At 39.3% G+C, this 27,823-nt stretch overlaps 5 protein-coding genes and 1 long non-coding RNA gene across 6 annotated transcripts; 3 read left to right on the top strand and 3 right to left on the bottom strand.

Annotated features, from left to right (window-relative positions):
* The first annotated feature begins 2,644 nt into the window (after nt 1-2,644).
* On the top strand, nt 2,645-4,441 carry LOC116201602 (alkane hydroxylase MAH1-like). The gene has a single exon (XM_031532885.1). The coding sequence runs from the start codon at nt 2,700-2,702 to the stop codon at nt 4,221-4,223; it is 1,524 nt and encodes a 507-aa protein (XP_031388745.1). The 5' UTR covers nt 2,645-2,699; the 3' UTR covers nt 4,224-4,441.
* Nucleotides 4,442-6,651: 2,210 nt separating this feature from the next.
* Nucleotides 6,652-7,988, bottom strand: LOC116201603. Its single transcript, XR_004155906.1, has 2 exons — nt 7,203-7,988; nt 6,652-7,095 (listed from the first exon to the last, which is right to left on the bottom strand). It is a non-coding gene; the product is annotated as an uncharacterized LOC116201603 (long non-coding RNA).
* Nucleotides 7,989-9,203: 1,215 nt separating this feature from the next.
* On the top strand, nt 9,204-11,562 carry LOC116199215 (alkane hydroxylase MAH1-like). Its single transcript, XM_031529499.1, has one exon. The coding sequence runs from the start codon at nt 9,808-9,810 to the stop codon at nt 11,356-11,358; it is 1,551 nt and encodes a 516-aa protein (XP_031385359.1). The 5' UTR covers nt 9,204-9,807; the 3' UTR covers nt 11,359-11,562.
* Nucleotides 11,563-16,216: 4,654 nt separating this feature from the next.
* LOC116199624 (DNA-directed RNA polymerase II subunit 4) lies at nt 16,217-18,392 on the top strand. The gene is made up of 7 exons (XM_031530063.1): nt 16,217-16,376; nt 16,682-16,731; nt 16,890-16,998; nt 17,350-17,427; nt 17,644-17,677; nt 17,810-17,878; nt 18,136-18,392. Exons 2-7 carry the CDS (start codon nt 16,683-16,685, stop codon nt 18,211-18,213), a joined length of 417 nt encoding a protein of 138 aa, XP_031385923.1. The 5' UTR covers nt 16,217-16,376; nt 16,682; the 3' UTR covers nt 18,214-18,392.
* Nucleotides 18,393-18,484: 92 nt separating this feature from the next.
* LOC116199622 (probable 20S rRNA accumulation protein 4) lies at nt 18,485-21,071 on the bottom strand. The gene is made up of 8 exons (XM_031530060.1): nt 20,911-21,071; nt 20,564-20,666; nt 20,391-20,474; nt 20,205-20,302; nt 19,802-20,103; nt 19,468-19,702; nt 18,864-19,071; nt 18,485-18,725 (listed from the first exon to the last, which is right to left on the bottom strand). The coding sequence occupies exons 2-8, from the start codon at nt 20,654-20,656 to the stop codon at nt 18,603-18,605; spliced, it is 1,143 nt and encodes a 380-aa protein (XP_031385920.1). The 5' UTR covers nt 20,657-20,666; nt 20,911-21,071; the 3' UTR covers nt 18,485-18,602.
* Nucleotides 21,072-21,445: 374 nt separating this feature from the next.
* LOC116199623 (developmentally-regulated G-protein 3) lies at nt 21,446-26,409 on the bottom strand. The gene is made up of 10 exons (XM_031530061.1): nt 26,166-26,409; nt 25,301-25,354; nt 24,776-24,949; nt 24,464-24,535; nt 24,319-24,378; nt 23,728-23,837; nt 23,344-23,643; nt 22,506-22,697; nt 22,126-22,177; nt 21,446-21,998 (listed from the first exon to the last, which is right to left on the bottom strand). The coding sequence occupies exons 1-10, from the start codon at nt 26,205-26,207 to the stop codon at nt 21,948-21,950; spliced, it is 1,107 nt and encodes a 368-aa protein (XP_031385921.1). The 5' UTR covers nt 26,208-26,409; the 3' UTR covers nt 21,446-21,947.
* Nucleotides 26,410-27,823: the final 1,414 nt, after the last annotated feature.

The raw sequence follows: 27,823 nt of genomic DNA, 5'->3' as shown, positions 1-27,823 counted from the left end.
GAATATATTCTAAGAAGGACATCTAAAATACGTAGTGAAATATTGTACATCGTTTGGATATATCGTACTATTACCTAACTATAATTACAGTTCAATGTTTTATAGATGGAAATTGTTTTAAATAATTATTAAGTAAATATATATATTTGGTCGTCTATCACTAGGAATCTGACTTGAAGGTAGATTTTGTCTGCTCATGCATACTTGAAGGTAGATTCTTTCTTCATTTTCAATGAGGTTCATAATAGATTCATTATTTCATGCATAATTTTATTGATTTGAGCTAGAATACTATTTCTTTCAAATTGGCCTATGCCTTCATGAATGAGACGACATCCCCAAGAGTCTCACACTTCCGGAATCTCAAAATTAATAGGTAATCTCAAGTCTTTGCTGTTCTTTGCATGAATGAAATATCCCGAATTTTTACATGCTTCTATAATATGTATATATGTGCATGTGTCTCTTATTTGATGATCCATCATCCAAAGTTTTCCCGCCACCTGATTCCATGAAATCATAATATATATGTATATATGTGTTTATGAGAAAGAATTAGTTTTAATTTCTTAAAATAAATAAGATAAGCTTAAATTTTAACTTTTCATATGTCAATGTTTCTCTTAATGTATATATGTATATATGTGCAAGTTTCTCTTTATATATGAGTTTCTTTGTTTCTCTTTATATATGCGATGTAAGTGGTCGCCGGCGAATAAAATGAAAGGGACAAAAAATTGTTTATGTTTTTTGCACATTCATCAGGTTTTCCTTTTTTCATTAATTTTATTGGTAAAATCATTCCATCGCATTAAGAATTAATTGTTATCCTATGCTATTGTTATGAGTTGACAATGCCTATTTATTGAGCATTTAAATAGTTGTCTTACTCCTTTTGTATTATTGGTTTGAAGAATTTTTTATTCTATTGAACAATTGTGATTGTTATGTGAGATGTAGATTTTGTTAAGATGATAAATGCGATTGTGTGAGCCGTCAAAATTTGAGTTGTATAGAATATTGATAGTAAAAAATAATTATATTATAATTTATAATATCGATCATTATCTTAGAGAAAAAAGAATATTTTCGAATAGGTACATTTTTCAATTATTTACTTTCTTAAAATAATTATTTAAAATTTCTGTTTTCTTATACTTGAAAAATCAGCACATCACTTCATTTTCTCCACAATGTATTTAGGATATTAAAATTCCACTCTTGGTTAAACAATTTTAATCCACAATATATTTTTGTTAAATAAAAGTTTATAATGTACTTAATGTTAATATTACTTATTGTTAAAAAATTAAAATATTTCCAACGCAACGTACGGGCTATCACCTAGTTGATGATTCATTAAATTTAAAATCCTAATTCATCTCGTCCCCATCCCTATCTCTAACCCAAGGACGAAACGTAGCCATAAATGCTCGTCAAGTTCCGCTCTTTACTGATCACCGATATTGGACAAACTTTCTCTGTGATACAAACTGGCAACTCGGCAGACGAAGAAATTGTCTTCTTCTGATGAAAAAAGAAGATAAGAGGAATGGTGCTGCCAGACAATTCATGGGCCAGTGCCTTATGATGGTTTGGATTCGAAAAATAGATTCGATCCGGCTCCCAAATAATTTGGAAGGGAAGGGAGCCGAAAAAAAGAAACAAACAAAAGGATATCTCATCAGTGGCATCACATCCAGTCCAGCCAAACATGAAAGCATACGATGCTCTATGAGCTGCACCCAGACTTGAGACGTCGTGGATAGGAGGACCACTGGTTGTACATCATTCATTTGTTTGCCAGGATTGTTTCGCGATAGAAAGCTATGCCCCATCTAGGATTGTTTTCAAGTTGAGAGCAACGCTTTTGTCAGATATAACATTTATGGTTGATTTATAGTCTTGTCAATATAGAGAAGCTACAGATAAGATCCCCTTACGGAGGGTCCCCCGTGGTCCGATTCTTTAACTACTTGGAACAGTCCAAAAGGATTACATGGACTTCAGCATTGATGTAAAGAAGTTATAAATAAGATCCCCTTATGGAGGGTCCCTCGTGGTCTGACATTTTAACTACTTGGAACAGTCCAACAGTATTCCATGGATTGCAGCATCGACGTTACTTATTAGTTAGTAATAGTATGGCCATCCCATCACAGTATTATTGGAACCCACAGCAACCGATTACTGAGATTGCTGCGGTCCACGAGTTTATTGTGAACTGCATCCAGATAAGAGTTGCTTTCTTAATAGGGATTATCAAAATTTAAACTGAGCCTCCTAACATTACCGTAGGATCAGTTAGCTTTGCTTTCCATATTCTTTTCGTCCCTTGGACTTTATCCTTATGAAGGGTGAGCGAGCTCTTCCTGCAGCAACTGGGCAGAGGTTTGGGGTACAAATTTCAATTATCGGTTTTCTTGGACGAAAAGCAAAACGGATATGGAGTCATGGACTACAGAGACTGGACAAGAGCTTAAGTTAAAGGCAAGATCCCTTTAGTGGAACTAACCATATAATTCAATATTACTTTTTAATCAGCAAATCGCTGTCCAGAATTAAAAGCTGACTTGTGCTGAGCTTGTCGTTGTCTGCATCTGAAAAGTCTTCTGATATTATAAAACCATTCTCCCTCCCAACTGCCTAATAAATTTCCATATAGAAGATAAGAGTTCCATAGCTCCATCGTATCCATCATGGACTTAATGGGGCTCTTGGAGATATTATTGGCTCTTCTTTGCTTCATCATCGTTCGCCATCTCAGAAGCAACAGCCATGACCTTCCAACAAATTGGCCGCTCATTGGTATGTTGCCGGCCCTTCTGAGCCAAGTTCTGCGGGTGCATGATTGGATCACTGAGATCCTAGCGCACAATGCCATTTGCAACTTCCTCTTTCGAGGCCCGTGGTTCTGTGATATGGATATGTTGATAACGGTGGACCCTGCGAACATCCACTACATCATGAGTGCAAACTTTGTGAACTTCCCCAAGGGGTCCGAGTTCAAGAAGATCTTTGACGTTTTGGGAGATGGGATATTCAATGCGGACTATGAGCTGTGGAAGGACCAGCGGAGAGTTGCCGTGTCATTGGTAAATCACAGGGAGTTCCACCGGTTCTTGGCGAGGACTAGTCAGGACAAGATCCAAAATGGGCTGATTCCTATTCTTGATCGTGCCTCCACGGAAGGGCTTGTGGTGGATTTGCAAGATTTATTCCAAAGATTCACATTCGACTCAATTTGCAAGTTGGTTACTGGGTTTGAACCTGCGTGCCTTTCTAGTGATTACCCAGAAGTTCCATTTGCTAAGGCATTGGATGAAGCCGAGGAAGCAATCTTCTTCCGTCATGTTTTCCCAAAATTCCTCTGGAAGCTACAAAGGTGGATAGGGATTGGAGAAGAAAAGAAGTTGAGCGAAGCTTGGAAGTGCTTTGATCGAATCATAGGAAAATACATCGAGAAAAAGAGGGAGGAGCTAAGAAAAGGAGAGGAGTCGACATCAAAAGAAGAGAGTTTTGATTTGTTAACATCATATATGAATATGGAGAAGGATGATATATCGGGTCTAGACTGTAACAACGACAAGTTCTTGAGAGACACGATCTTGAACCTCGTGCTTGCAGGGAGAGACACGACTACTTCGGCACTTACTTGGTTCTTTTGGAACCTCTCGAAGCACCCATCGGTCGAAATCAAAATCAGAGAAGAAATTAATTCACTTGCAATGGAAGAAGAAGAAATGCTCGAGGGTGGAGAATGCATCAACAAGCTGGTTTACTTGCATGGAGCGATCTGCGAGTCTCTGAGGCTGTACCCACCAGTTCCATTCCAGCACAAAAGTCCAATAAAACCCAACGTGCTGCCTAGCGGGCACAGTGTGAAAGCCCGCTCGAGGATTCTGTTCAGTCTCTATGCGATGGGAAGGATGCCCTCAATCTGGGGGGAAGATTGCTCAGAGTTTAGACCTGAGAGGTGGATCTCAGATAAAGGAACAATCAGACACGAACCATCTTACAAGTTCCTCACCTTCAATGCAGGACCTAGGACTTGTCTTGGGAAGGAAGTCGCCTTCATACAAATGAAGACTGTTTTGGCCACCATAATCCGGAACTTCCATGTTCAGGTTGAGGAAGGTCAGGACGTCAGGCCCCGTGCTTCCATTATTCTTCACATGAAGCATGGGTTAAAGGCTCGGATCTCCAGGATATCCGGATACTAAATATAAAAATGTGAGTCAGGCTTCTCCAACACTGTCGACTGTATGATTTTGCCATATGGTGTGTTCTAAAGTCTTGTGGCAACTGTGTATCATCGTAAACAATAAAAAGAAGCCGAACTCCATAAGCCTCTAGTTTGTATCAATCGTGAATTATATAAGTTCATGTCATCTTGGGATCGTCTGCTCAATGAACTTATCGTTAGACTTTGTTTTTCTCATTTCTTACTAGTTGAAACAATTACTACAGTATTGCGAGTTCTACGAGTTCATCCCAGGGTAGCTAGAGATTAATGGAAACATGGAGACCTAAGTAAGATTGTAAAGATCGATATCTTACGGGGTATTGTTCAGATGACTTTGAGATCTTGCAGTGGGTATAAACTACTTGGTTTTGCTTCAGATGACTCAAAGAATACAAAAGAAGTTATGTAAAAACTTGAAAGATTTGTTATGATAAACATTTTTTTGGGAGGTCCCCTGTGGTACTGGTCTCGACTGTATATTCCGAAGTTGTAGAAGCCCGACCGGAAGGCTGAAACTATGTACACTGACTTAATGCTAGAAAGTAAATGGAGGGCCCCACATGGGTAAAATCGATCCCTAATGAGGAAGACTAAAGTAGCACGAGTCACCAACTCAAAACGAAGAGGTTTTGAATTCGATTCTCGCAAGAAGAACTTTTTTGTGTTAAAATTATTTCGCTTTGTTATAATTAAGGTCATAGGCTTTCTTTATAATAGAAAAGAAAATAAAGAAGGGCCCCAAACATGTGATCAAATTGCAAAATCTATGGCTCACAGAAACTTCCAACTTTCTATTATCTTGTCCGAGAAAAAAAAAATCAGGATAAGAGTGGGTTATGGATCCCATCAACATAAGAATAATTGTGTAGACCACATGTGACATGCCCCTAGATATAGGTATGAAGAGATCCTCTATATGGACAAGGCTTCACAAAAGTTAATTATTTTGATGATGGACTGACAGATGCATGTTCATTTCGAAATTAGAAGATAATATGGTTGAAATGGGATTGGATTTTGTAAACAGAAAACCAGAGCGAAGTCATCAAAATGACTAACGTGACACTAAAATGTATCTTTCCAGCTTCAGATTTTCAAAAAAAAATAATGAAAAACAGAATGAACGAGAGTAGAGATAGAGAGAGGGGCAAATGGTGGTGTGCGTTGGGTCACCACAGCCCAGGATTTTCCCCAATAAAAAAAAAAAAAAAAAAAAAAAGAAGAGGGAGAGGGATAGTGATGGCCTGATGCCAAGTACCATGGGCTCAAACGAGGTAAGTGGCAACCTCTAAAGCCTCATCAACCTCGATTAGGGCGATGTGGTCGCGGTTGAGCAATCAGCTGCCCCTGTCTCCCTATTATTTCTCTCTGAAGGGGAAGAAATCCTGGTGATGGTCACCTGATGCCGGCCACCACTGCAGGACTGCTGGTGACCTCCTCCATTGTTAAGGGGCAAATTTGTAATGTAAGAGAAGCGCAAGGCATATTTGTCATCAAGCTTAATTTACTATCGCAATTCCCCCCGTCTCACACTACAAGAATTCGACCCTTTGTGGCATAATAAATCGTCATGTAAGAAAGTAAAATTGAGTTTGTATTCTCATTATCGCTTAGATTTGCAAGATGTGATTCCAAACTAATTTTCAAGTCATAAAAATGAAAAGAGCTATTTGAAGAGTAAACTATTTAAATGGTCTCTAAAGTTTTGGGCCTGTCACCATTTAATCCTCAAAAACTTTTCGCGTGAATATAGATTTGGAGAGTAAAAAATAAAATAGAAGTTGAAAAGACCATTGTTATCAGAACCGGACCGGACCGGCCGGTTCGACCGGTCGAACCGGGAACCGGCACCAAGTCCGGTCCGGTTCGCCTAAAAACCGAAATGACAGCTTTGAACCGCCGGACCCATTGAACCGGCCGGTTTTAAGCAAAATTTCATTAAACCGGCCGGTTCTATGGGTTTCCTATTTAATGTAAAAATTGGTTGGTTGTGTAAAGATTTGAACTCATGACCTCTTACTTTTCATATTAGCATACTACCAACCAAACCACCACCACTTTTTTATTCTTTTAACTCTACTTTTAAGTACTTATTAAAATAAAATATTTATTTTGAAGTAAGAAATATTAAATATAGATACTTTCTTATACTATTGTTATATTTCTTTAAAATCATCATACTTTTATCTTAATTATCATAATTTTTTTAATAATATGAATATTTATTTTATTTTAAATAAACGAGCGGTCCGACCCATCGAACCCCCGGTTGGACCCATAAACCCATGACCCCGTACCCCTTCCGGTTCATCATCCGGTCCGGTTCTGATAACACTGGAAAAGACATTAAGAATAAAGAATAGAAAAAGGCACGCGACCGAAGAAAAAGATTAGACAAAGGCAAGGGTAAAAATTGGATCACTTGTCACCACATGGAGAGTTATTTTAGCAGAAGTACATAAATTCTTACTATTTTTAGAAAAATTACAATTATCATATATGAAGGGCACCAGGGACGGACTCAAGATTTTAGCCTAGGGACGACTTTTTGGGGATGCAAAAAGGATAGTAACTTTGCCAAGCTAAGGGGAAAATATAAGTAATTTCACTAGAAATCGAAGAAATCTATTTACTTCTGGAGAATTCTTCTATTTTTTCTAAGAAAATATCTAAAACGGAAAATAGCACCCTCTAGCACAATTTGAACGGCATTTTCACCTCCTAACACGGTTTTTAAAATTGGCACGTCATAGCACAAATCACCATTTTCTTTTCAAATCTAGCACACCGTTTAAATTCCATCCGAAACCATAACCGTGAGTTGAGCTGGCCTTCAAGGTGGGTCCTCTCTGCACATGTGGAACGCCACGTAGAAAATATTATACATAAAAAAATAAATAAATTATCCATAAAAAATATAATTTTTTTTTATTGAGGGACAGGTCGGAGGAGGGACCCCTCTACTAGCCGTCCTCTCTCAGGGGATGGTCGTCGAGGGCCTATCGAACTTCTAGCGACGTCCCCCCTCAGGCGACATCACTAGCTCCATTGGAGCACATCTTCCCAGCAACATAAATCTAGCTCTGGTTGCCGTGCTGGTTCAGAGCCCCCTCACAGTACCAGAAGAACCAAACTTCATCTTCCCAATGCTCTCAATCTTGTTCCACCTCCCCGAAGAGGACGAGCTCCAATCACAGTTGTTTTTGCTGCTCTTCCTGAAGCTTCTCGCCCCACTGCAACACTTCTCGAGCTCAAATAGTGAGAACCCATCTCGAAAATCAAAAACCCCAACAGCTCCAGAACTACTCAGGACAAAAATCAAACCTTTTGGTAGGAACCCATTTGAAACCAAAGCAAAAAAGGATCAAGCTTTGAGCATGTTAATGCTATCTCTGGCTACCCATTTACTCTGTTGCAGAAAAGATTAGTGGGAGGAGGTCGATTGAGTGGAAAACAAGGGGAAGAAGAAGGAGAAGAGAGGATTAGAGCTTGGGGGAGAGGGGCCCACCGGCATCCCCCCCTTAAGAGAGGTCGCCGGGGACTCATTAAGCCCCCGGTAACCTCCCCATGAAACAGACAAGGGGAGGTGTGGGGACGAGGCTCCCTCCACTGGCTCCGCCCCTTAGGGGAGGTCATCGGAAGTCCACAAGCCTCGACGACCACCCCCTGAGGGGGGCGGCTGGCAAAGGGGATCCCTTCTTTCGACCTGCCCCTACATTTTTTTTATTTTTTCTTATATTTATAAATTATTTAATTTTATGGTGCAAGAGGACCCACTAACGTGGCCAGCTCATCTTTTTAACAGCAACCTAACGGACATCTAACAGCGTGCTAGTTTAGCCAAGAAAATGTAATTTTGTGCTATGACGTGCCAATTTTAAAAACTGTGATAGGATGTGAAAATGCCGTTCAAATTGTGTTAGGGGGTGCTATTTTCCCTATCTAAAATTAGAAAACTGCAAAGAATATGTTTACTTATATTGAAATAGAAATAATTTTCCAAAGAAAATTTTCTTCTCCGTTATTCTAAATTATATAAGATTAGAGAAGTTCTTTCTTTAATTCTCTGGTTTTCCATTTGCCCATTATTTCCTTTTTTATATTCTAATTAATACCTTTCCTTTTACTATTCTATTGACTTTTCTATTCATAAATATATTTTATATCATCCTTGTATGGTGATTACTTCAATTATTCTCACATTAAAAAAATTTCAAGTTTAACAGTAGTAAATACATTCTTATATTTTTCTAAGTGCAAATAAATTTAGAAAAAGAGAAGAAAAATATAGATGAAAAGTGGAATTTAATATTCTAAAAGTAAGCATGCCCAATTTTACATATCACATCAAAATTTTAGGGGATGGAGAATTGATACCCCAACCCCCTCTTGGTCCATCCATGAAGGGCATGTTTATCCTTTTGTCTTCAATGCGCTTTCATTCTCCGCTTATTTGGGTCATTCAATCAGCGCTATTCAAAGTTTCCAGTATTCATTTCCCTGTAGATTTCATTTTCCGTGAATTCTGTTACTACCATACATGCTTAATGTATGATCATCTCCCGAGATAAAATTGCCAATTTTGGCATTTCAGAAAGCGTATATGTTTTTTTTTTTTAAAAAAAAAAAGAGCTAGAAAGCATAAATGTTAACATAACATAGACAAAGGTATCTTAATGGAATGGTGATATTAACAATGATTAATCTTACATACGTATTCGTCTAAAACTAAGAGATGTCGAGTTCATTTCACGTTAACTTTCCATATTGTTTTATTTTTTTCTTCACGTTATTAGGCCATGGGTCTCCCCTGCTATCGGAAGAAAAATATACATATATTCTCGCTGACCCTAACGAGCATGCATAATTATTTGAGGGTCAATCGTGATATACACCCAGTAATTTGAAGACACTTTCGAAACAATCCTAAAATTTTGTTTGTCTCAACATAATCCCTAGGAATAAGTGAACCGTCTCAATCCACTCCAAATCTCTAATACCGTCTACGGATTGGAAGGAATGAAGGTTGGGCGCAGTTCACTCGACTATTAATCATGGGGACAATAAAAACTTAACATATGTGGGCAAACTTTTTCTTTTTCCTTACGTCAATCATTTTTTTATGGGGAGCATTTTGAGACTGCTCTCAAAATACAGGGACTAAATTGAAATTAACCCATCATATGAATGCCCTTGGGGCATCTCGCATACCCCAATATGGTTTACATAAATCTGTTACAATGCAATTCACGCCCTCAGAGTAACAGCTCCCGGTGAACTGCTATAATAAGATTGACCCTCACTCATAGTTTTCACCGAACTACGACTCAATACGGTCCTCTGTGTTTGTCATAGTTACAACTCTCCAATCCTCACATTCTCTGCTATCTATTCTCCATTCCTCAGTGCCAAATTCCAGTCGGAGTAGCTCCGCCGCCGCTCAAACACACACACAACACTAACTCTCAGTCTCCCCTGAGCTGTCTCCTTCTTTTGATATGGGAAATTTATTTATAAGATCACTCTTCCCGCCTGTTGATATTACATACCCGTAAAAAAACATGTGTGCCAGAGCTTCATACATGGACTCAATGGGGCTTTTGGTGATACTATTTGCCCTCATCTGCTTCATTGTCCTTTGCCATCTAGCAAGCAACAGCAAAGGGGCTCCGACAGACTGGCCGCTAGTTGGAATGTTACCGACCCTTCTGAACCAAGTCTCGCGGGTCCATGATTGGGTCACTGAGCTCCTGCTGCACCTTGGCACCGGCAACTTCCTCTTCCGAGGCCCATGGTTCTGTAACATGGATATGTTGATCACGGCGGACCCTGCTAACATCCACTATATCATGACCACAAACTTTGTGAACTTCCCAAAAGGGCCTGAGTTCAAAAATATCTTTGATATTTTGGGAGACGGTATCTTCAATGTGGACCATGAGCTGTGGAAGGAGCAGCGGCGGGTTGCTATGTCGTTTATAAATCACAAAAGTTTCCACTGTTTCTTGGTGAGGACTACTAAGGACAAGATCCAAAATGGTTTGATTCCTATACTGGATCACGCCTCTAGGGAAGGTCTAGTGGTGGATCTACAAGACTTGTTCGAGAGATACACATTCGACTCGATTTCTAAATTGGTCGCTGGATTTGATCCCGAGTGCCTTTCCCCTGATCTACCGGACGTTCCATTCATTAGGGCACTGGATGATGCTGAGGAAGCAATCTTCTTCCGCCATGTCATGCCAGGATTACTGTGGAAGCTGCAGGGGTGGGTAGGAGTTGGAAGAGAAAAGAAGTTAAGTGAAGCTTGGAAGTGTATTGATCGGATCATCGGGAAGTACATTGAAATGAAGAGGGAGAAGCTAAGGAGAGGGGAGGAATCCAGACAAGACGAAGAGGATTCTGATTTGTTAACGTCATATATGACCATGGAAAAGAACAAGATGTCAGGTGCAGGCAGTCATGAGGACAAAATCTTGAGAGACACGATCTTAAGCTTCATTATTGCAGGAAGAGACACGAATACATCCTCACTTACTTGGTTCTTTTGGAACCTCTCGAACCACCCACTAGTGGAAATAAAGATCAGAGAAGAGATAAGGTCACTTTTAACACAAGGAGAAGATATATTCGATACTGAAGAGTTCAACAACAACAAGAAGCTGGTTTACTTGCACGGAGCAATCTGTGAAACCCTAAGGCTATACCCACCAATCCCGTTGCAGCACAAAAGTCCAGCAAAACCCGACAAGTTACCTAGCGGGCATAATGTGCAAGCACACACAAGGATTCTCTGGAGTCTCTATGCAATGGGGAGGATGCCCTCAATTTGGGGAAAGGACTGTGCAGAGTTCAAACCCGAGAGGTGGATCTCAGACAATGGTACAGTCAGACACGAACCATCTTACAAGTTTGTTGCCTTCAATGCGGGACCTAGGACTTGCCTTGGAAAGAACTTTACTTTCACGCAAATGAAGTATGTTTTGGCCACCATAATTTGGAACTTCCATGTTCGAGTCGAGGAAGATCAAGACGTGAGGCCTCGTGTTTCAGTTATTCTTCACATGAAGCATGGATTGAAGGCTCGAATCTCCAGGATAACCAATTTCTAAATATATAAATGTCAATCGTTGCTTCTCTACCACTGCATTAGCGTGAACTGTCAATTTTTTCTCTCTTTTTTTCTTTTTCTTTTTGAAGAAATAATATGTCTATGTATCATTGAAAACAACGATGAATGAAGATGCTCAATTGAGTATATAAAACTAGTCTCAATTGGGAGTCATTTTATGTTCATGTGTTCATGGGAATTATCCTTCTTTGGTTTGGTCATCCATTGCTGAGTCTGCAGAATATTCATATATAAAACTTCTAGCCACTCGCTCAATCTTGATCTAAAGAGAGATCATGCATCAAAATTGGACTTAATTATTTCTCTATGGCTAACATAAGCCGACAACACCAAGAAAACAAGCCGGGGAATATTTCGACCTAGAGTTCGTCTATTGGACAAATTATGGCCCGTTTGTTTTGCATGAATAGGGATCCGGATCCGGCCCAATTACGTCCGGGTTGCCATTCCTTTGTTTGTTTGTTATTTTGGGCCTGAATTATAATACGGATCGGCCCAATCCCGGAAAATGCTGAATTGTTATTCGGGGCTTACAGCTCAGTGTCATGATTTGGATTAAGCCCATTGTATGTAATAAGAACGAAAAATCACAAATGTCCTTTTTTTCGCACGAAGTGATAATCGACAGCTATATGCTTGGATCTCTGATGCTATATGGGATTTGTAGCAAGACACGTAGCGTTGATGTTGTCACATCACACTATAATCGGACTCGGTGTAGAGTGGCCACTGTCAATGATGAGTTGCCGGATCCATAATGTTTCTGCCACGGCATAAGCAAGTGTCTGCTACTTAGCCTTCGTACAACTCTTGGACACCGTAGGTTGTTTCTTGAACCGTTAGGAGATGAGGTTGGGCCCAACAAAGACGGCGTAGCCTGTAGTAGAACGCCTGGTGTTGGACATCTGGCCCCATCGGCATCAATGTATGCAGTTACTTGGAGGTCAGTAGATCGCCGAAGAATTAGCCCATGAGAAGAGGTCCCGCGAAGATACCACATAATTCGCTTAACTGCTTAGAGATGGATCGTCCGAGGTGCATGCTTGAACTGGCTGACTAAGTTCAAGGTGCATGCATGAACTGGCTGACTAGGTTGATTGCAAAACATATGTCAGGCCTAATAATGGTAATGTATTGAAGTGCACCAATCATACTCCCATACTCAATAAGGTCATCTAATAATTCCCCATCACCAACAAAAGATTAATACGAGGAGGTAAAGGTGCCTTAACCGCAACCGATTTCTCTAGACCAAAATGAGCTAGAATATCAAAAATGTATTTTTGCTAAGAAAGAAAAAGTGTATTTAGTGATTGTTTCACTTGGACTCCAAGAAAGTAGTGCAGAGGATCAAGGTCTTTCATGGCAAATTCACGAAAAGAATGCTAATGAATCGATCAAGAAGAGAGGGGGAACTCTTGGTTAATATGATGTCATCAACATACAATAATAAGAGAATGGTGTGCTTGCCATTATGATAAATGAATAGGGAAGAGTCAACTAAAGTGGAGACAAATCAAAGAGAATGTAGAAATAGACTAAATTATGTGAACCAAGCCTCGTGAGCCTATTTCAGACCATAAAGAGATTTATGCAGACAACATACATGATTAGGAAACAGTTGATGAACAAAGCCAAGGAGGTGTTTCATGTATACTTCTTCTTGAAGATTGCCATGAAGAAAATCATTTTTGACGTGAAACTGACAAATATCCCAGGAAGAGGAGTGAGCTAATGATAACATAAGACGAATGGTGCAGGGTTTTACCACTAGGTTGAACGTGTCATGGTAGTTAATACCTGGTTGCTAGCGGAATCCTTGAGCTACCAGCCGACGGTTGATGGACCTATCTACCTGATACTTTACCTTAAACTTCCATGTGCTCCCAACCACATTGACCCTAGGGTTTAGTGGCACCATGCTCTATGTTCCATTCTAAATTAGAGTATTGAATTCTTCTACCATGGCATTTTGCTAATTGGAGTCCTTTGCAGCCTACAAGTAGAAAGTCGGGTCCTTGGGTGTTTGGAAGATTTGAGATAAGGACGAAAGCGGTAGAGTTGGGGCAAAAAAATAACCTAACTCTGATACCATATGGATGTTGGAAGGCTTAATCCAATATGGGTCAGTATTTTTTGTATGTATGTATATATGTATGTGTAAATATATATATATTCACACATTGATACATGGAGGTGTCGCAATATATAGCATATACACATGGTAAAAATATTACCTATGGAAAACAATGAGTACCAAAATATATTATACTACTGTTAAATAGTAAGAAACTTATTATTTTGTAAAAAACTTATTATTTTGAATACAGTAAGACTCTTATTAAATAGCAATAAACTTATCGTTTTTTAGAACCTCCTTAAAAGTGTACTGTTAAAGAGGCTCCTTATCCTAGCAGCTCTCTTATATCACAATCTTTTGTTTTCTTATTCCCCTCCTTAAAACTGAGACAGTAACGACTCAAAATAACAGAGAATTCTAGAAACGAAAACTAAATCTTTTATTTTGACTTGTTCATTAATATGGTGGTGGAGGTTTCTCCCACACAATCTCACAAACTGAGATTACATCGATATTTAGAGTTCTAAAACCTTAAGTCCCAAAACGTAATGCGAATAACAATCGTTAAATAACTACGCATAATACCCATAACGTCTAAATCATTCCAATATATAATAAAACCCAGTAAAGACAATAAGCAATAATTAGAATTTAACACCCATTGATGAGCTTGATTTACAAATGAATCTTTTCATCTGCCAACCAGAATTTGACTATTGGACTGATTTGCTTACGACCAGTGCTGCTTAGGAAGAGAGAGCGACTCTGGTCCAAATATGCAGGAACCAATTCGTGACGAGGAAAAAGTTTATATATTGTTGTCGGTAAAAGGGTTTGCAACAAGATCAAATTTCATAGATTGCTCTGATGTCGATGCCTCTTCGGAATGTCAATATCAGATGGCTAAGTTCTACATGAATATATGGTTTGAGGATCCTTTCCTGATTTCTACTGGAGTTCATGTGTGACGACAAAGGGTTTTGATATGGACTTCGAATTACTGCTACATTGTATCTATTATATATTGCTAGGTGTTTGACCTTTATTTTTCCTATGTAGTGTGCCTAGGAGGGTTTGATTATTCTGATCTTGTAGTCTTCGTTTCTTGAACATTTTATCTTGATACTCATGTCATGTAATAGTTTACATTTTATGAATGAATCTTCAAGGTTCACAAGAAAAAAAAAATCAAATCTTGTTGCACAAAGGGAAAAAAAAAATAGATCTATATCGACAATAATCAAATGGGAAATGAAATGAATGAAAATCTCATCCTTTCACTCCTTTTACTTATATGGTGACATTTTTATGAGTTAAAAAATGATCACTCCATTTGGAAGGCATTTTCTCTTCAAATGATAGAATGACCAAAAACTTAAGGAATGCTTATTTGTTCATTTCTACTAAGTTTTATATGCATGATACATATTTTCTTTTTAATTATACATATCTAGAAATATAATATATAGAATAATATCTTAAAGAATAAGTTTACCAATTAAATATACTCCTTCATATTCTCTATTTAAACCTAAAAATCACTATTTTTCTATAAATATGATCACAGTGTCACTATATGAGATTTATTTCATTCCCTTTCCATTCTATTACATTCTCGTGTACTAATGGGGGCCTAATGTCTGGTTCTAATCTAGTGATTTGTTTCATTTATATTTGAGATCTAGCACGAAATTTATCAGTTACTTAGTTATACGTATAGTATACTGATATGAAGGACCGCAATTCCACCTGATACATTGTTCTCCGTTGATTCGCAGTATAATTCAAGGACGAGGAGAAGCTTGATTCAAACATAAAGAAGCTTGCTTGCTGCTCCGTAGCCTCTGAGCTGATGAGTCTTGAGAGCTCATGACATAGATGACTAATTACTTGGATCGAATTATAACTCGAGTATCAACCTAGCCTGAGCAGCACTAGGATACAGATACTTCAATTGTATTTGTCTGGACTTAATTTGAAGTGCTGAAAATAAAGAGTTAAAAATTTAAGATCTAAATAGAATAAGTGTTTATTTGATTAAGTGACAAGTGTTTAGTTGGGTAAAAATTATAATGGCTAAAATTAGATTTAGATAATGCCCACTATTTTAACATCTTTTCACTTTTGCCCACATTTTATTTTAATCTTATAAATTAAAAATATTGACAATTGCAAGAAATTAAAAAAAAAATAAAGATCAAGGGCTTTCGATCGGAGAAGAAGGGGACAGTGGTGGCTTCCATCCCGGCCACCACCGCCCAAGAAGAAGTTGTTGGCAGCCGAGCTTTCTCTCTCTTTGGTCGAAGGGAGAGAAACTCGATCCCGGGCGATGATGGCCCCCACCGGCCACTAGCGCCTCTATTAGGGTGATGGTGTCCAGAATCGGAGCCCCCCATCCCTCCCCCCAAAAAATTCCTTCTCCCCTTTCTCTATCCCAAAGCCGAGTGGATTGATTTGCAAATCATGTAAACGTTTAGGGGCTTCACTGTAAATATGGTGTAAAAGCCCCAGTTAAGCAAGTCAATAGAAAAAGAAAAAAGTAGCTCCCCACCTACTTAATCATCAAGCACTTTTTTTATTGGATCATCAAGTTAAGTCAGTTTTTCTTTCGTATTATCAATCAAGTTGAACTCAATTAAGTGCTGAAAAATTAGTTTGATTGATCAAGCACATGAAGTCGCGACTCGCCGGTCGAAGCCAAGGCATACGGGATTGTTAATGAATCCTGGGCCAGCCCACATGTGTTGAGCTCGGGCCCAACTTCTTAAGCTTCCGACCGGCAAACTGGAACCTATAAATTCTCCAGAAGCACCAGTCTCTTCTCTTCCTTTGGCAGTGGACGGACTTTGGCACATAGCAGTACTGCGCGCTCCTTCTCTGTCCCTCGCGCGCGCAAAACCCTAGGTCTTGCGAATCAGGTAAATTATGAATCTTAGCGATCCTGTCGAGCTTGGCCTCCGATCCTTGTACATTTCTTGCCGATGCAATTCATGAAGAAATCTAGCAAAAGGGATTACTCTTATCTTGTCCCCTGATCGACCAGTGTCGCGACCTCTCCCGGGCCCCCCTTCTTGAGTGGCGAACAACGATGGGGTTTTGGAGATGTTTCGAGAGCTTTCTGAGTGGATTAGTTGATGTATTGATTGGGAAGTTTGGTGCTTGCGGCAATTTTGGTTCTTTTTCATTGGGCGATTTGACCTAGGGTTCCTTCATTGATGTGCAGAATGTCCGGAGAAGAGGAAGAAAATGCCGCTGAGCTCAAAATCGGGGACGGTAATTATCTCTTACTGCTACAAATTTTGGGGCTCAATAATGTGTTTATCTAATAGGTTATTGCAAATAATGCGACCATAAGATATAAGGTTCCGTGATTGGTGCTGCAATGGTGGCGATGACTCTTTTTTTTTTTTTTTTACCTTGTTTGGTGGCAGAGTTTTTGAAGGCAAAATGTCTGATGAACTGTGAAGTATCCTTAATTCTCGAACACAAGTATGAGCAGCTTCGGCAGATGTCAGAGGATCCACTTAATCAAGTTTCCCAGTGAGTATCTAAATCCTTTTAATATTATCATTGAAATTTTGGAATTGCTTTTATCATGAAAAGGATGATATGTTTTTGAGCTTCTTTGCTCCGTGAGTACAATGGATCATCTCTTAACTTCTTATATGGTAGAGCGTATTGAGTAAAATTTTAACTTGTCTGAGCTCAAATAAAATGGTTACCAAGGTCACCCATCAGGATTTTGGTTTTGTTAATGTAGACCTTGTTACTTGCAGTGAGACAGACAAAAATTGTTAATTGCATGTAGGATTTGTGTCAGATAATACTACGTTTTGACCAGCTGGTTGTTATTAATGTGACGCATTATTGTGCCTAATCTCCTTCCTGCAGGGTCTTTGAGAAGTCATTGCAGTATGTGAAACGCTTCAGTCGCTATAAAAATCCCGATGCTGTCAGACAAGTGCGAGAGTATCCTGTAGCTGGACATTTCTTTTTTGGTCTTTGTAACTTTTGGTCTGATACATAAAAGTTGTACTGATAACTTGGGCATTAGTATTTTGAACCTTATGTCAATCAACACGTTACTTTCATTATTTGTTAATTATTTAGTTAACATCATGGAGAGTACCAATGGGAACATTGAATGTCTTGTTAAAACTTGTTGGAGCCTTAACCAATGACCAGAATCCTCAGTAGATATCACCTGACTGAGTTCGAGGTAATGTGCTGACTTGATTTTTTGTGCATTATCTCTTTTTGTTTTCCAAAAATATTGCACCTTGCTTTATAAAATTATAGGTCATCTTTTTGACAGGCAAATCTGACAATATTATGATGTTCTACGGTGCAGCTTTGTGTTCTTGGCAATCTTTGCCCTGAGACTGTGGAAGAAGCAATTGCTATGGTGCCATCAATGAAGGTAAACGAGGACTTTCGCTGAAACTCACCCCACTCCATGTGTTCCATGAGTGGCATATGATAGTTGGTATTTACCATGGCTTGCTTTTCAAACATATCCAGACGTTAACTATCTTCTTTGATTTAAATTTGGTTTGTGCAAGATTGGACAATTGCGTGTTTGCATTATTTGTCATTGCATCGTAGAAGATACATGGGAGTCTGGTCTTTTATTTATAAAAAATATCTTGCTGATCTTACGCCTCTATCAATGTGCAGACCAAAGGTCGGGGTCTCGATGAGGAGGCAATTGAGAAAATGCTGAATGACCTCTCACTTATCAAGACATTTGAATAGTGTGTTTGAGATATTTAAGAAAGTTCGACGTGCATAAACATTGAATTTAAACCACTTAGAGGGTTCAAATATTCATGCCATGTATGAGCTAAAGATCTTCCTACTGTAGTCCTGTCTGGATGCTTTGATGGCATCTCATCCTCTTTAATGGATGTGCGTTTGTTCCATCATTGTTGTTAGATCTTTATTTTTTATCCCTTCCAGGAAAATTACTGAGAGCTGTGTAGTTGCTGAAAGAACACGTGATGAGCAATGTTGAACAAACTTCAGATTTCTCAAATAATTTTATACTTTCTTTAACATCATACAAGTAATAACTTAGCTTAAAAAAATGTGAACTTGCTCATTCTCCCGAGGTGCAGAACGTTTCGCTTCTATACAAATACACATCATGAAAAATAACCAAGTTGAGCTGGTTCAGACATGGCTCTCTCGTACTGTACTTGGACAGTTTCCTCGGCAATGATCCAACCCTCTCTACGGGAGTCCTTGCTTTGCGAAACATGACAGTTCTGTGATTGTAAGTAGATTGGGTTACATATAACGCTACACAGAAGAGGGATGCGAGAAGCAGTAAAACTATAGCATAGCTCAGGCAAGTGCAAAGCTCGTAACGCAAAAGAAAGTGACATGGAAAGAAGAAAATTCACCTGCGAACAAGTATATATCATTAGGGTCATCCAGTTCCAGTTCTCAAGTCCGTCTTTTAGCCGACCATCAGCCTCTTCCTGTACAAAGTACAACAATGGGGGCATGAGCTGCATCTCGAAGTGTCTCAGGCAACCACAAAGCCCACAACTGCCGGGATTCTTCAAGTCTGCCTTTTCAGCCAGTAGAGGCTTTCCTCCATATGAGTATCTAAAACACATCAGAGAGACATGGGAGACATGAATATAGAATTTTGGAAAATGAAACAGAGAAAACTCGACATTCGTAATACTAGCAGGTAATCTAAATAAAGCTTTCTCCTGAGCGTTTTTATGGTTCCACATTTCTCCATTGATCTTTCACGAAACCTGTTCTGCTATGAAAAAATACTTTACAAGATTTTGCTGTTGGCATATGTGTACTGCTTTCACACCAATATCGGGTTGACTATCCTTTGGGAGCTTTCAGCAGTGGGGAGCAAAGGGAAAAACATAAAATTAAAATTAAAGCACGTCTTTTGAACATCTTCAGTTATCCACAAACCGAAGATGAACTTCAACTATCAATACAGCAACAAAAATTAGCACACCATAAAGGGTATGGTACCTGAAACACTGCTCAGGATTAGCATCCAATCGTTTTTTGAACTTGAGATATGTCCGATCAGCTGTCAAGGCTTTATCATATTCATAACGTTCCTCCTCCCATGCTTCTTCCCGTGCACTATCATCATCTTTACTGCTTCTCTCCTCCATGATGGAGAGAGAGGAGCAGTTCAAGGAAATTGATGCGACAGCCTTTGAGGTCTCCTCTTGGGAGTATATATAAAAGCAAGGGACAACTGCAATCAACCCCGAGAGGGTGTGCCTCATGAGTAGATGTACACTAGACAAACAGGAGAGCAATATCTCCATAAAATAGTTTGAAGCAACCAGCTTACCAGTTGCATCAGAGTCATTGCCTCGCAGACTTGAGTTCGATGTTGAGGACCTTTTAGCAGTAGAAGAATCGCAATGGCCATTTTGTTTCTTATGATTTGATGCTGCAATGGTGGCTTCTGAAAGTGCTCTTCCCAGCTGCTTCAAATCCACGTCTTCGTCATCATCGTCCTCATCAAAATCCTCCCACCAGTTTTTCCCCCTCACTGAGCCTGATGGTTCAGAGTCAGGTACTGCAGTCCCGCGAGCAGCATCTGATTTGTCCTCTCGAGAGCAAGATTTCTGAACTCGGAGAGCTCGCCAACTTCAGGTCACAAGAAACAAAAAAGAACTACCAAGTCAAATTTAATTCGTCTTTACCTGCATATTCTTTTTGAATTGAACTAATTCTCTATCAATAAAGACCTTAAGGGTGTTTTTCCACATGTCGGCACCAAGCACCCAAGGATATATAGGACACGCTCTTCGAGCATCAAAGCCCCGTTAGCAATGGGAGCATAAACCTGAAAAGACCAACACAGCATCAACAGTCTCAATGCAAATAAAGTTCCTCAGTCCAGTAATTGACGGATCGAAATTATTAGGTAAAACCTGCGCAACGAGAGAGAGTTTACTCCCGCAAACTCTGCACTCGAGCAAGCTCAGCTCCAATGCTTCCCGAGGAAAAGGCCAGTCCTACGAAAGGATGAGAAGCACAATAACTGTGGCAGTCCAATTCTAACAGCATGACAAAAACGATGACCGACGGGGAGAGAACTACTAACAGGGAGTCCCCCGATTTTCGTGGTATAGTGATCAGACGCTTCGCGGAAGACTTTAGCCCATGATCCCGGCATGCCGAGAATGACTCCACCCATCCCTTATTACCTTAAGAACAAATAACAAGCAGTCAATACTGGAGCAGGCAAACAATAAATTTACTTCATACAGCTTCCTATGACTTAAAACTACTATATCAGACAAATGTTTCGCTTAATTAGAAGACCAAAATCAACACAGACGCATATGTAAGCTGCTCGGACCGTCAGAGAAACCATCTCCAACCTACGATACTCAGCAATTAAGCAAGAAACCGACGAATTTTACGGGACAGTAACACGAAAGTTGGCACCTTTAGCGTTTCAGTCGGGCGACGACGTTAGCAGCGGCATAGGGGGTAGAAGCTCGGCAATGGAAGAAGAGCACGCCGCACGCCGGAGAAGGAGAGAAGCAGCGTTACATGTGCTTTAGGCCTTGCAGAAGGTTAAAATATGGGCTGGGCCTGAATGTTGGGGAACAATAGTTAAGGCACGCCCATGAGAGAAATGTTATCTGTGTTCGTCGAACCTGTTCGGTTCAGTCTCGAGGTACTGGTCGGAATCTGATAGCTGCCCCCAGAAGATCAGCCGTAGTCAGAGCCGCGTAGTTATCGTGTTTTTGTTGCATCGAGTTATTATGGCTCCTTTATCGTGACATTACAAGTCCATCACCCAAAAAGTTGCTTCCTTCTATCGAAGTTTTGGATTCGAAGTCCCTCAATAGTGATGGGCATGCCCTGAACATGTTGAGCTCCATACATCCATAGCCGCTGAGGGATATGTTCCGTACGAATACGAGCGGCGGAATCACTAGTCAGTGGAAATGAACATATGGATGCACTCATGATCTATTGAATTCCAGAGGTCAACAGTTCCATAGACACCCCTTGTAACTGAAATATTCTGGAACCCGAATCCGACATATACATATTGGAAGTTTTACCTTCTCAATAATCACGACTTCATCTTGTACATTATACAGAGAACATATATTCAAACGGATAGATCACTCTTTAACTATAGCAGAAAAATCTAATTCAAAGTGCGACCTTATTTCGACTCTTCGAGAATTTCGAATATCCATATAGAAAGGTTCAGCGGAGACCGAATCAGAGAGAAACCAAAGCCAAGCTCGAAGGGGCTTTTCATCATGTGGGGATTGGATTTACACTACAAAGCCTCATACTTGTACCTTAGACTACTATGCCCTGCATGCTCCCTCAAAATTTGCTAAACATAGTAACTCAAAAGTGCCTTAAGGGCAGAACAGAAACTCAGAGAAACCATCTCCAAGGAAACAGCAGCTGCAACTAACATATATAGGTTCCCATCCTCTCGAATATTCGAGTCCTTAAACTTTTTTGATGATCTGAACCACATCCTCATCGTCCAGCTCGTGCTCCTGATTCAGAAATATATGCAAATTGTTATGAAGTAGCCAGATTAGTGGCAATAGTTCAGGAAAAAAGGCAAACAAGAAATAACAATTATGAGGATGACAATTTGATAGTTCAGGAGATAGTAGTCACCTTGCCGACTCTTTGAGGCTTGTGCTTGACACTTGATCCCCAGACCAAAGCACTGCATCATTTAAACAAAGTAAGGCTCTATAAGGTGGGAAACAGTGCGAAGTAACTTCATCACCGCGTTGCTGAATAAAAACTCGAGTAGTCTTGGCCCATTCAGTATGATCAAATGACAAGGGAATGGAAATGCGATGAAATGCACAACTGTTATAGGGATAATCTATCCATCACACCCGAACAAAATGAAACATAGAGCATGCATATGAACACTGAGGACAACTTCAAAACACCGAACAGTGATGCATGGCACTGATAACTATGATAGTTCGATTCACAATGTAGAAAAATAAATTACCAAAGACTCTGCAAGAATGGTTACTTACTATTTAAATTGCTTGACCATGTCCTTGTGTATCCTGTGGCAAAAGTCCTCCACCGTCCTCCTCTTCGATGATAAAATTACAGGGTCATCATAATCAGGATTCATTCCTTTCGGCTTCGTGTAGATTCGAGTTAAATTAAGATATTCCCATATTTTCTCCAAAAGACCATCAAGATTCCATTCCAGATGAGCACTGCATAACCATCAAAATGATTACGGAGGTTGCCAAGAAACTTAAGAGGACATCACCGTTCAATTTTTCTCTCTCTCTTTTTTTTTTTTAATAAGTGTCTAGCTATCATTCCACCATGTGCATAAAACTGTACATCAGTTTATTGGAAACCCCAATTTTAAAAAAAGAGACTGGGACTAAAAAGGTGAAAGACCTATACAAGCACTGACAATTTCAAACAAGAAGTAAAACAACAAGAATTCAACTTAGCATCAAGCTTCAGGATGGAGGCAACCCTCTCCCTTACACCTCGGGAAATCTGTAGGGCAATAGCTTGAATGGATGAGGATTTCTTCTTAAATACTCTATCATTCCTTTTCTCACCAAATATAATAGACAAAGTTCAATGTTTTCCTTTAATGGCATACGGTTCCAAGAGCAAAATGTATCAAAATCAAGTTCAAAGATCAGCCAGTATACAATACTCCCATGCCCAATTTCATGCAGCCTGACACCTTCAAGAAGTGCGACTTAAGTAATAAAATATCTCCATAAATTAAGACCTAGGAATAGTTAAATACTTCAGGGAGAGAATGTTGTGGGGGGGAGGGGGGGGGGGGGGGGGGGGGGGGGGGGGGGGGGGGGGGGGGGGTGTGGAGAGAGTTACCTGATAGGACAGTAATGAGGCAGTCTGTCCAGGACCTCCAGCTCCTCTAGTGTAATTTGATCGATCTTGTTTACAACGTATATGCAAGGCATATATATCCTACTTCCTTCAATAACATCGATAAGGTCATCAGCCGTAGCGTCATACCTCAGAGTGATATCCGCATTGTGTATCCTGTACTCACTGCATATTGCTTTCACAGTTTCAAGATCCAGAAGGGTGTTCGTAACAGTCGATGTGAAATTAATTCCACCTTTATCTTTCTTCCTGAATGTCAGATTAGGGGGCTCCTTGTTCAGCCTGTCATAGAAAGCAATGAATCACATACCCTATTAGACATTACATCGATCCACAGATGAAGAAAGTTATTGGGTAAAACTTTACCTTATTCCAAAGCCCTCAAGTTCCTTTTCTATCAGACGCTTGTGAGTTATTGGCTTTATTGCATCAAGAACAATTAGAATACAATTACATGTCCTTGCAGTGCTAATCACCTGAAAGACAATTTACACACTGTTAACAGTAGTCACAGACCGCTTGCTTCTATAAAATGCCTCAAAGACTGCCTCCACAAACATGCTTGTGATGAAGGATTATTTAAACAGCAAGAGCTCATCTACTGAAAAACCAGCATCACTGTAAGAAACTATTAGTGATGTATCGTGCACTTTCCTCTCGAGTTTCAACCATCACTGTCTTTATTGATCTAAAAGTTCTGTTATCAATGCATTCATCTAGTTTTATTGTCTCATATATCAGTGGTGTCATTCTTATCAACTCTTTCCAGTTTCCACGACAAAAAGAAGTTCCTTTAATTCCCAAACAGAACATCACTAATAAGGGGCCCACAGTATGAACATGCTTTAAAAGGTAGATGGCCAGCCAGTTGTCCTTCACATTCTAGACAATAGAGCTGGAGAAAGACCTTCAGAGAATAATTGGCAAATAAGGTGGAAACCTAATGCAATACTTTACCTGCCGACCTCTACCCTTCCCGTCCTTGGCACCCTCAATAATACCAGGAAGATCCAACAACTGCCAATTTAACGTAAAGGCAACCAGTTAGATCTTGTCATTGACTGGAATATCTTGGTGAACATTAAAACAAAAGGACAAATACCTGAATTTTAGCCCCTCGGTACATGATCACACCAGGGATGCAAGTCAACGTAGTAAATTCATATGAAGCAACCTGCATGCATGATATTACCCAAAAAAAAGATATTATTCACACAAGATACAAAACACACCAGCACCTGCAGGCTGCAATAAGTGCTGCTAATGTTTCGGAATATTAATAGCCACAAGGCCAGCCCTTAGGGATTTGATTTTTTTATTCAGGCTGCAAACGTACATTACCATGGTAACGTCTCTGTCTATCTGTATCAAAGTTATTTTTGAGAATACAGCAACTTCATATCACTAACTTTACCTCTGAGAATGTCCCTGTCAACTTATTCAAAAGAGTAGATTTCCCGACTGAAGGGAAACCAACCAGACCAACTCTTGCATCTCCACTTTTAGTCACATCAAAACCTTCTCCAGCGCCACCACCTCCTTTTGTAGTAGGTGTAAGGAGTTCCCTCCGGAGCTTAGCAAGTTTAGCCTAAGACAAAAGGAATGACAAAAAGATCAGTTTACGCCTAAAGAGATTAATGGTTAACATTTATGTCAGGAAAGGTCCATGTCAGATCTCTTTGAAATGGATTAAGTTAAAAAGATATTCGCTGCCTGTATGTAACAATCATTATTTCTAATTAGTTTTTCAATAACCACGGAAGAAAGTGGACCTAGACACCAGAACTTAGCTAGAAGCAGTGAAAACTCTAGACCAGTACGATGTAAGAGATAAACAAACAGTATAATCCTGAAGATATTAATTTAAATATAGTCAAAGACAAACAAGTTTCTCCAAACGACTGAAAAGATTTTAGCATGTATTACTAGGCAAAAGTACCTTAAGCAAGCCAAGATGGTGGGCAGTAGCCTTATTCTTCTGGGTCCTTGCCATCTGCAGAAAGGAATAACAGCGAGACAGTGAATAACAAATCATTTAGTTTCATACTCTATCAACAGAAATATCCATAAAGACAGTATTCCAGATTGAATTGCATCGTTTAAGTTCGAAAACATGAATCTATCACTGAAACTTCATCCTGGTACCATATGGAAGAATGATATAGAACAGGCATTCAGTAACCAGCATGATGAAGTTCGTGCATATGATTGGACATTTAGCAGAAATAAACACTCGAATGATAAAAGGGACAAAATAAATGGCAAAATAAGTCCAAAAAGATTCATTGATCATTACAACAAAAAGGGAAAGAAACTCAAACCTCAACATTTTACATATACATTGCACAGATAAACCATGGACGCCAATTCTGGCTGAAATGATTACCACCCCGCACAAAGAACAATTTTATACGAAAGAATATCCCATTTTTTAACTTGCGGGAAGATATTTGAAGATATCCAAACCTCATGCTGAGCTCCCTTCAGCAAAAACGTTCCTTTCAGAACATGAATTGATTAAGAAACCAACATGTCCTGTCTCATAACCATTAAAACTCCACTAAGTTGGGACAACATCATACCTCGACCATTAAAAGCTGAGGAAATCATCAAGAACCCATTTTCTAAACAAGCTTTGCTCTTTTTTTTTTTCCTTTTTTTTTTAAACGGGATATAGGAACGCCAGTGTTACATCCGCCACCCCAGAACACAATCGACTAAACCTCAAAAGGGCACGCAATAATACTAGCACATTGAACATAAACGGACTTCGTGCGGCATTTAGAGTACACAGCACACAGTACCTCATCCTCGATGTCCTTGATTTTCTGCATCACAGTCGCCATTGCTGAGGGCAGAAGGATCGCCCCACGCACTCAGATATGCAAATCGAAGATAGGAGAGATTAGCCGGACGGACGAGCTGCGACCGGTCCGCGACGGTGGTGGTGAGGATTGCTCAGGAAGTCGAACGCGAAGAAGAAGGTACCAGAGAGAGACAGACAAGCCCCGACAGCGAGAGAGAGAGAAGGGGTTTTCGTTCCGTGCAGTGTTCTGCTATGGGGATGACCAGTTGAGTGGCAATTTGGTCTTTTTGTTCATGGGCCGTATTTTATAGCCGTAATAATTTTGGGCCTAGCTTTTACTTTTAGCCCAAGAAACAAGTCCATCACAGTTCATTGCTTTTGCTAGGCCCGGCCCGGATCCCACAGGCGGATATTTATAATTTGATGGTTGTTATTAATTATAAAAATTTTACTAAAGAATACTTTGGGAAGTTGAAAGTTACACCACCAAGTGATTCTTTAATGTAAAAGTTATTTATGATTTCTTTTTTATGCCTTAATCAATCATTAGTTACTGAAAAAAATATAGGTATTATAGATATCGATAGCTATATATGTTATATATATATATATATATATATATATGAAAATACTTTTGTTTGTCCTATTCTTCATACTTTAATCAATCATGTGTCTTTTCAACGGTCTTAAAATAATAAGTCTAAAACACACGTTAACATATATTGAAATTGGCATCAATAGCAGCACTCTCAAATGAAAAACAAACAATCCTTCCCCATCATGAGATAGCAAGATTCTCATGAACATGCTAAAGTGGGAAAATTTACAGCACGTTTGGTGCGAGGAACATATTTTATATCAAGAGATAATACTAGAATTTACATTTGAAAATACGGTCTCTCAATCGCTATTGAAATTTATGAACTATTTGATATTCTATAAGAAATCAATATGTTTGGTGGACGGTCTCAACTTGAACTTGTACCTCTGTTGCCTGCTTTTGATGAGGGTAGCTTCTCATGTCCATTAAGAGAAAGCTTAGAAAATGTATAGACATGGGGTTTGGCAACTATCTTCTCATCGACCCGAAAGGGCTTGTTTGGCAAGAAAAATATATTCTAGTTCATTTATTTTTATCTTGTTAGAAGACAAATGGGGTTGGGTTATTATTTTCCAATAGGAATTTGTGCCCAACAAAGTTGGCTTCCTAAAGCTTTTTAAAAAAAAAAAAAAATTCTCCATGACTGCTTCACTTATGGATGGCTTTTTTTACCTAGCTAGAAGACCACCGTAGAATTCCTACAACGTATTCTCATTTGGAGCCGAACAATATCGTTAGAAAATATCACGGTAATATTTACAAATTAATAAAGTTAAAAAAATATTAAGTAAACATTGATCATATATGAAACAATTAAGGACATTGAGATGACTAGGTTATAATGGGTGTTACGATTTTCTTGATTTGCCAATGTTCGAAGAACACGAGTACTCTTCTAACTTTAATTAGGAGCTTCAGTGATTCATCGACCGATAAAGTCTCCAAGGGTATTTGTGATAGAAATAATGTGTCGTATTTCAATCCTTTATCAATTTTTATTTGTGATGATTGTTCCCATTCCTTGCAATAGTTTTTATTTTCCGGCTCAAGCCCAT

Source organism: Punica granatum, chromosome 3, assembly GCF_007655135.1.
Source record: "Punica granatum isolate Tunisia-2019 chromosome 3, ASM765513v2, whole genome shotgun sequence".
NCBI lineage: Eukaryota > Viridiplantae > Streptophyta > Magnoliopsida > Myrtales > Lythraceae > Punica > Punica granatum.
Note: the sequence above shows the minus strand (reverse complement) of the source record. Positions and strands in the feature narration are given on the sequence as shown.

Bases quoted from the DNA above. Each gene is read 5' to 3' on its own strand.
- LOC116201602 (XM_031532885.1), top strand. From the start codon at position 2,700: ATGGACTTAATGGGGCTCTTGGAGATATTATTGGCTCTTCTTTGCTTC.
- LOC116199215 (XM_031529499.1), top strand. From the start codon at position 9,808: ATGTGTGCCAGAGCTTCATACATGGACTCAATGGGGCTTTTGGTGATA.
- LOC116199624 (XM_031530063.1), top strand. From the start codon at position 16,683: ATGTCCGGAGAAGAGGAAGAAAATGCCGCTGAGCTCAAAATCGGGGAC. The intron at 16,999-17,349 runs GTGAGTATCTAA...TCCTTCCTGCAG, and splicing joins CCACTTAATCAAGTTTCCCA to GGTCTTTGAGAAGTCATTGC. The intron at 17,879-18,135 runs GTAAACGAGGAC...ATCAATGTGCAG, and splicing joins CTATGGTGCCATCAATGAAG to ACCAAAGGTCGGGGTCTCGA.
- LOC116199622 (XM_031530060.1), bottom strand. From the start codon at position 20,656: ATGGGTGGAGTCATTCTCGGCATGCCGGGATCATGGGCTAAAGTCTTC. The intron at 20,303-20,390 runs GTTTTACCTAAT...TGGTCTTTTCAG, and splicing joins AACTCTCTCTCGTTGCGCAG to GTTTATGCTCCCATTGCTAA. The intron at 20,104-20,204 runs GTCTTTATTGAT...TGTGACCTGAAG, and splicing joins TGTGGAAAAACACCCTTAAG to TTGGCGAGCTCTCCGAGTTC.
- LOC116199623 (XM_031530061.1), bottom strand. From the start codon at position 26,207: ATGGCGACTGTGATGCAGAAAATCAAGGACATCGAGGATGAG. The intron at 23,644-23,727 runs GTAAAGTTTTAC...TTTCTATGACAG, and splicing joins CTTGAGGGCTTTGGAATAAG to GCTGAACAAGGAGCCCCCTA. The intron at 22,178-22,505 runs GTAAGTAACCAT...TAAATGATGCAG, and splicing joins ATGGTCAAGCAATTTAAATA to TGCTTTGGTCTGGGGATCAA.